The sequence below is a fragment of the Squalius cephalus genome (assembly GCF_949319135.1).
Source record: "Squalius cephalus genome assembly, chromosome: 8".
In the NCBI taxonomy this organism is placed as follows: domain Eukaryota; kingdom Metazoa; phylum Chordata; class Actinopteri; order Cypriniformes; family Leuciscidae; genus Squalius; species Squalius cephalus.
This window is the reverse complement of record NC_137129.1, coordinates 12,711,680-12,719,447: the sequence shown is the minus strand read 5'-3', so window position 1 is coordinate 12,719,447 and position 7,768 is coordinate 12,711,680. Positions and strand designations below refer to the sequence as shown.

Below are 7,768 nucleotides of genomic sequence, written 5' to 3'. Positions count from 1 at the left end.
TCAGTGGAATATTCTATTCATTAAATGAATAATTTATCTGTAATCGTTTTAGTCTATTTTTATTGCCAGAATATTCATTAACCCAAGGTGCAATGACAAAAAATATATTGGGAACACTTTACAATAAAGTCTCATTTGTTAATATTATGCAACATGAACTAACATAGCATTAATTAACCTTTGTTAATGTTGGTTAATACAAATGTTTGTTATTTAAACTACACAGTACATTAACTGATATTAAGGTACATCCTTTGATCTTAAAAATGTATTAAATGCTGAGACATTATGCCATTAACTAAGATTAATAAATGTCATCAAAGTATTGTTCATGGTTAGCTAATGTAGTGTTAACAAATTAAACCTTATTGTAAAGTGTTATCAATATTTATATCAGGAAACGAAAAATAAATAAATTGATCATACCGGGAAACTGAACAATAGCCCTTGACAAATGTGTATTTAAAAAAAAAAAAATCTAATCCTTTTGCCTTTTTATAAAACATTATACAATAGATATTGAAGTATGTTTATTTAACAGATAGATTTTTAATCTTATAGTCATTGAAAATGATTTTTAAGTTCCACCAATAACATTTTATTCATTGGTCATTAGAAAATCACATATTGCTGTTTCCAAGGAAGATATAGAATACTGAAAACAAATTATATGATCAATAAGTTATAACAACATATGTTTTTTACATTGCTTTAACTTATCAAAGTAAGTTGAGCGATTTTCTTTTTTTTTACAAGTTATACTAAGATTCAACTAATTATTTTGTACCGTCAGTTTAATAATGTAAGTTTGAATGACTTAAACATCCAAGTTGATTGTACTTAAAATTGTACTTTTTTTTACAGTGTATGTGAGTTAAATAACTTTTTTTTTTTTTAAATCCAAGAATATACAAAAAAAAAAAAAAAACTTGTAACCTCCTCAAGAACCTTATACAGTGAAAAAAAAAGCTATATGACAAGAAAAGTCTTCTTTTTTTGCTGAATTGTGCTGAAGATAACTAACCTTATGATCTGGATCCAAAAACAAAATAAGTCATAGATTAATAACATCATTTTTTGACAGTTGAGGTACTTGCTTGGTCAGGTATCACCACATATTTACACTAGGAGTGATTCATTTTCAAAAATGAAGCAAAAAATAATTTTCAAACAACAGTCAGTGATTTAATGGATCTGGTTTATTTCCCACATCACTCACTCTCCAAGTGCTCCGTGTTCTTGGCCCCAGTCTGACCTTTGGGTTTGAACCTCGGTCAACAACAACAACAAAAAAAAAATTATATGTTTCACGAACTTCTCGCTGAGCACCGCGTTTTCAGGAATGTGTGGTTTTGCTGACGTCTTGTATCACGAAAAGCTTTTCAGAATGTCTCTTTACTGATTTTGGGATCATGTGTTTGATTAGGACATCCATAAATCAGTCTGTTTGTCACACAGTAAGAATGTGACCCGGTCCAGATGTGCCTCTGTCACTAACTTTCCCAGTTCCCCTCTCTCTAAAACACTTTCTTTACTGCAGCATCTGCGACAGAGCAAACAGAATATAAACACACTTCCAAACACTGGAAATTAATTCACGTCTTCACATAAACCTTTGTTGGCCTGGGTGGCGGTTTATTTTCTCTGAAGGTTTGCGAGGTCGTCGCTTCAGAGGTCCCGCGAGAGGTCCCTGTTTTTCACGCGTGTAGGCCTATAGGCTATGTAACAATTTATATTAAGCAGCTTCATAAATAACATTAACAGAACATTATTGTAGCCTGTATTATGTAGGTTATGGCTATATATTTCCATGTATGACTGTATAGCCATATACCAGTTATGTTATTTAATATTTGTTCAAGCCTTAATAAAAGTCGACGTTGTAAAGCGCTTCCCTCATGTTATGAAATCATATTTCTATGTTGTTAGCCGTTAGAATTCTGCTACTTGTTGGTTCACAAATCTTTTTTTAATTATTATTATTTAAATTAAATATATGCCTATAAAACACACTTGAGTGAATGGCCCCTTGTCCTTGTGTTGAGACACCACAGAGCTCCGATAGTTCAGGTATCAGTCTCCTTTCTTAGGCTTTATATTGTACTTATCACTGACATAATCTCCATGCACACCCCACTCTCCTCCGAGTAGGCTGTAACACACGCGCTGGCATTTGAACAGCTGCGATCCATATTCCTCTGTCTCCATATTTCAGTCAGCTGTCGGGGTTGTGTAAGGAGAGCTTTCGCCTTCTGTTGAAACCGCGCTATGAACTCTCATAAACAATTTAATCGTGCATAACTAGTCATTTGGTTGAATCTCAGCTCAAAAGTATGCATCCCCTCACCTTTTTTTTTTATTTTTATTTTTATTTTTTATTTTTTTTTAAACAGCTTTGAGACCTATAGAACTTTCTAGGCCTATTCAAGTATTTCTTACAGAAATTTAGTTCACAAGAAAACCGATCGATGTTGCAATGATCGATTCGATTGTCTTTTTAAATAGTCTTAATTAACATCGCATTTAGATTCTTTTGAATTTAAATAATTTCGCATTCCGGACATACATTTGAAAAAGTTGCCAATAGATGTCGCCGTTGCCTATTTCAAAGCGGGACCTTAGAATAGCCTACATGTTAATAAATATAATAAATGTACAGTGACGACTTTAGTCATTATTAATCAATTAAAAATAAGTAAAGCATTTTTTTTTTTTTTTTACTTTTTTAATAAGTTATTCAAGATTAAAACTTTTTTATAAAGTCAGTTTATTGTAATTTAAGTTGAAATGACTTAAACATCCAAGTTGATTGTATAGGCTACCTAAAAATTTAAGGCAGCAATACTGGCTTATTATTATTATTATTATTATTATTATTATTTTAATGTCGGTGCTTGTTTCATTGACTGGATTTGATACATTCTTTTTGAAAATCAACATCTTATTATAACATAATTACCTAATGTGGACACGTTCATTTGTCGGATTATCAAAGTTTTTAAAAAATATCATTTCACCTTTTACATTAATAGAATTTGAAATTTTTATAACATACATCTGATTCCCTTACAATTAGAAAAAAATCACTGTAACGAAACTGCTCAAAATGACGTGTCTTAAATCAGTCGTGGATTTTGAACAAATATCTCACAATTAATTAACTTATGATTATGGATTTCAGTAACACAATTCATCTCATTTTCTTTATTACACAAAAATATATCATTTTCACAATTTTCTGACAAATAACTCTTATTAACTCTGTAAAAGAAATGCAGGCGAGCTACACGGTCAACTCAAACATGCTGAAATGATATTAAATGACAATACAAAAATGATATTGCAGGATGGGAGCGTATTAAGAAATACAAAAATTATTTTGGTCTATCTGATGACGCTATATGATGTTATTGTATTGTCACATTTTAGTTTTTACTTAAATAATTTAGAGGTTTCTGATAAGTTCTGTGTTCATGAAATAGTCTTCAGAGCGCGTTGTGATGTTTCATGATGAGACCTGTATGAGTAGAGAAAGGGCAGAAATTAGCAAAATGTACTTCAACAAATGACAGCAGCAGTAGAGTTATATGTGTATCGATGCAAAACCCACAGTATTTAGGATTATTAATAAAAATGTGTGAATCAAAGTTTCACATGCTACTTAAATGTAAATGAAAAAGTGTCTAATTATTTGAATGCATTAAATAATGAAGAACTAATGGTGATCTTTACAGAATGTTAAGAACATTGACTTGTGTGTGTGAAGTGAAACTCTGTTTTCGTAATTATTAAAGCTAATCAAAGTTTGACGTGATCAAAACCTTGAAAAAAACCCATGTGTGCATGTATAATTTACCTGTCATGGATGACTGGAAACGGTGATCTGGACGCAAGTGTTGGAGATTCAATTCTCTGAACGTTTTCTTGATCTAAATAAAATAGATAAAAACTTGCATTTAACTGCAACAGCAGCGACCAAATGTTGTTGATCTCGAAAGTTATTTGGCATATTGAATACTAACCATTATGTTTGAGGCTGAAACTGTCGGACGAGTTGTCGCTGTCTAGACATGGAGACCCAGAGGCAGACGAGGGTTTCTTCTCGGGGTTCGTAACGGGGCTGTGGTTTGGGAAGTTACTGTTTTGACTTAAAAGTGAGCGCACACCCATCAGAGAATTTGCGCTGAGGAAAGCTGCGCTCGCCCAGTTGTGTAGTTTCCCAATCTGGCAAGTATAAATTCCGTTAGTGGAGAGGAAAGCTGGATGGGTCGAGGGTGAGGCCCTGAGGCCTGCAGGCGTCGAGGGTACATTGAGTTTCTGCGTGTTATCGGGACTTGTCGCCGTCTCCGCCAAAGACCAGATTTTGGGTTTGCTGTTTCCAGGCCTCTGACACACTGGTCCACCAGGAGACACCTCACCAACGCTTTTGACCACACTCTGTTCTTTATTACTACTCGACAAAGGGTTGTCCATTTTAAGTGCTGGTGAGGATAATATCCGCGGTGTTTCCACTGTTTCTCTCTCAGGCTGATTATCCGAGGTTTCCTGATTCTGATCTTCCCTGGGCTCCTCAGACTTGTCAATATCGATGGTCTCAAGATCGATTTCTTCATCGTCGTCATTTTTGTCCGCGTCGTCGTCATTGTCGCTGTCGAAAATCCGTCCGTCTCTGTCCTCGGCACTGCGACCCCAGGTCACTTTATTCTCTTTCTTGAGTCTCCGGCGCGCGTTGGCGAACCAGGTGGAAACCTGCGTAAGGGTCATCTTAGTGATGATGGCCAGCATGATCTTCTCACCCTTGGTGGGGTACGGGTTCTTTTTATGTTCCTGCAGCCATGCTTTCAGTGTGCTGGTGGTCTCTCTTGTAGCGCTCTTGGCCCGGGCCGGGTCACCGTACTGGTACTGGCCGTATGGGTAGAAACCGGGCGCTGTGTGGACTGCGAATCCTGGTGGGTGAGCCCCGTGGTTATCCTTCAACTCATACTGCGACCCCTGGGGATTGCCAAAATTAACTATCAGTAAAAGTTTTTGAAACCATCAGAAATATGCATAAGGAAGCCAAGTAAGGTGTGTAAAGCCTCATTCCTTGTTTTCTTTTATTTTAGAAAAAGAGAATTAGTGAACTGACTATTTCAACTGGGGGAAGAGCATAGCAACAAACTTCTTTGCAGCAGTTCACTTTAAAACAAATAAGTAAAAACAAAATGTAAATTACGAAGAACTATAATTTCAAAATATGAATTGTTTTCAAAAAAGTTTTTAGAGTAAATTAGTTAAATAAGAAAAGCTAAATAAACGTCTTTCTTGATGCAATAACTGACTCGTGATTTATCTAAAATGTTATTTTGTGCGAGTAAAAATATTTACAAATTACAATTATTATTAGTTATTTTAACTAGGCATTTATGGATCATTAAAAAAAAAATATATGGACTTCATGCAACTCTGAACATTTGGTAAAGATGTCCTTTTTTATCTTTTCGAAGCGTTGCCAATTATTAAGATTTAGCCCTGACAGAGTCATAATGTTTCATTCATCAATTCAAAACATTGTACAAATATTTATCCGCAGGAATGAACCGTAATATATATATATATATATATATATATATATATTTTAAAGTCTAAAAGTATCTTACCATCTGAGACAGCAGGGCCAGCTCGGCACTGTTGTAAGGTAAAAAGGCGCTATAGTTTTGCACGGTCCACGGATTCGCGTACATGCCGAGCATTGGCGTGATAGCAGCCGCTGCAGTCGCGGGATTTGCGCCGTTCTCCGAGCTTCCCTCGCGTGGAGAGGACGGCATGACACCCGCGCGCTCAGCTCCGTACACCTCTTGGGAAGCGTTTAGGAACTGTGGGTAACCCAGCTGGGGGAACGACATGTCCAACTCCCGAGGAACTCTGACGGAGATTTACAGGAGAGAAGGGCAATCCACTTTCAATCACAGCAATAACTCTCGCTTGGTGCAGAAGCGCGGTCTCGTCAGGAGGAACGTCTAGTGATGCGTCTACCCTCTGGACCTCTCACAATTTGAAGTTGACGGCTTGATTGGCATGCTACTTAAGCGCGAGGCCCCTCCTATCCGAGGCCACGCGATAAGTAGGCTGCAGTGTGTGTTAGTGTGTGTTTGTGTGGCAATGTAAACGAAGTACTTTAGTTAGCCTACATACGTCTTGTTTGCGTAAAGGTGTTGAATATGACAACAAATACCGAAATCTTTAAAAAATACAATAAGAAAATACAATTTTAAACAATATTAAAATCAGTGAAATCATCCTCCTGAACTCATTTTAAACTGATATTCAAAATAATTATTGTAGAAAAGCACTAACTATTCTGTGAAATTGTTGATTTGAACGGATAAATAATACAAAAGTTTTACAGTAAACATTTATTGTTAGTTGATTGGTTAACGAAGTTGTCTTACAGAATATTTTAAAAGACAATACTTATTGTTCAAATTAAATATGGATTTTATAAAAGTATAGAGTATAGGCTACATATGATGAATCATTTTTATTATTGTTGACATTGTTTTATTAAAAGTTATACGTTTTAGGCCATATTCCTAGAACTATGGAGAGGCTATTAACTTTGTCATCGTGAAACCTTCCACTGTGACATTAGTGCAAATATTACAAATTTTCCATATCTTAATAATACGATTGTTTTCTCCAGCTGCGTACTTTAGAAACTGATTTAGAAAAGCAAATGCCATGTTGCCAGTTATCAAATAAACACTTTTCCCAGGTTTTGTGTACTAAGCGTGTTCATTAAAGTTTGCCACTATCCATCCATGATTAAATGCATTTGACCATCCATTGATCGTGCAATGCCATATAGCATGTCCAGTCAATATTTCATGTTTTATTAAGCATTTTCCACTCGCGCATTCTGCTCAGGAGTCTGAGTTTGTATGTAGAAGTGGCTTCTACGCTGGTGTGGAATTTTGAAGAAAGTAATAAGAGCGTAATAGTGATTTGATGGAGCGGAGAGAATCATCATCATCACTCCCCTCCCTCTCACAGCGAGCGCGCGCGAACACACACACACACACACACACACACACACACACACACACACACACGGCGTGCCAGAGAGGGTCTCAGTAATGTCCAACAGGGAAACAAACGATCCCGTTTATGGTAATTTGCACATTAGCATCACACAGGTTGTCCCGTGATAAGGTGACAGGTTAATGAAATGCTCCATTCAGAGGAGCCATTTGATCCCTCTGAGAGGTTGTGATAAGGAGCCAACCAGAGAAGCCTGCAATTAAAATCACAGCCTATCTCTCCATCCCAGTATATTTTCTCTCTCCTCCTCTCATCCACTGCTGGTAATGAGGGCTAACACTCCTGTCTGCGCTAATCCTCCCCCTGGGTGCACCTTGCTATCAGATGTTAGCTTTGTAATTATTTATCCAAAAAAGTCATAATTTCATGCTCGAGTAGCAAATGAGTTTGGCGAGCTGGTTAGGCGATTCTCTTCGTGTCCTGCGAAGCGGAGAGTGAGATTTAATGATTTAATTACAGCAGTTAGTCCTCCATTTGGCAGTAAGTAGTTTTACGTTTTAAAATGGCAATGGAATCGCATGACAGTGACGTTCTCAGGTGCATCCAAACTAATAATAAGATTATAAGTGTATCATTAAGGGCAGACTTCACATTTATTTACACACTCTCCAAAAAAAAAAAAAAAAAAAACCTGTCCCTGGGGCGGTACCCTTTACTTTTTACCTCAATGGTACCAAATATTAGTAGC

General features: G+C 36.3%; 1 protein-coding gene across 1 annotated transcript; it reads right to left on the bottom strand.

Annotated features, from left to right (window-relative positions):
- Window positions 1-3,178: 3,178 nt before the first annotated feature.
- irx1b (iroquois homeobox 1b) lies at window positions 3,179-6,036 on the bottom strand. The gene is made up of 4 exons (XM_079879649.1): window positions 5,640-6,036; window positions 4,023-4,992; window positions 3,857-3,929; window positions 3,179-3,517 (listed from the first exon to the last, which is right to left on the bottom strand). Exons 1-4 carry the CDS (start codon window positions 5,883-5,885, stop codon window positions 3,472-3,474), a joined length of 1,335 nt encoding a protein of 444 aa, XP_079735775.1. The 5' UTR covers window positions 5,886-6,036; the 3' UTR covers window positions 3,179-3,471.
- Window positions 6,037-7,768: the final 1,732 nt, after the last annotated feature.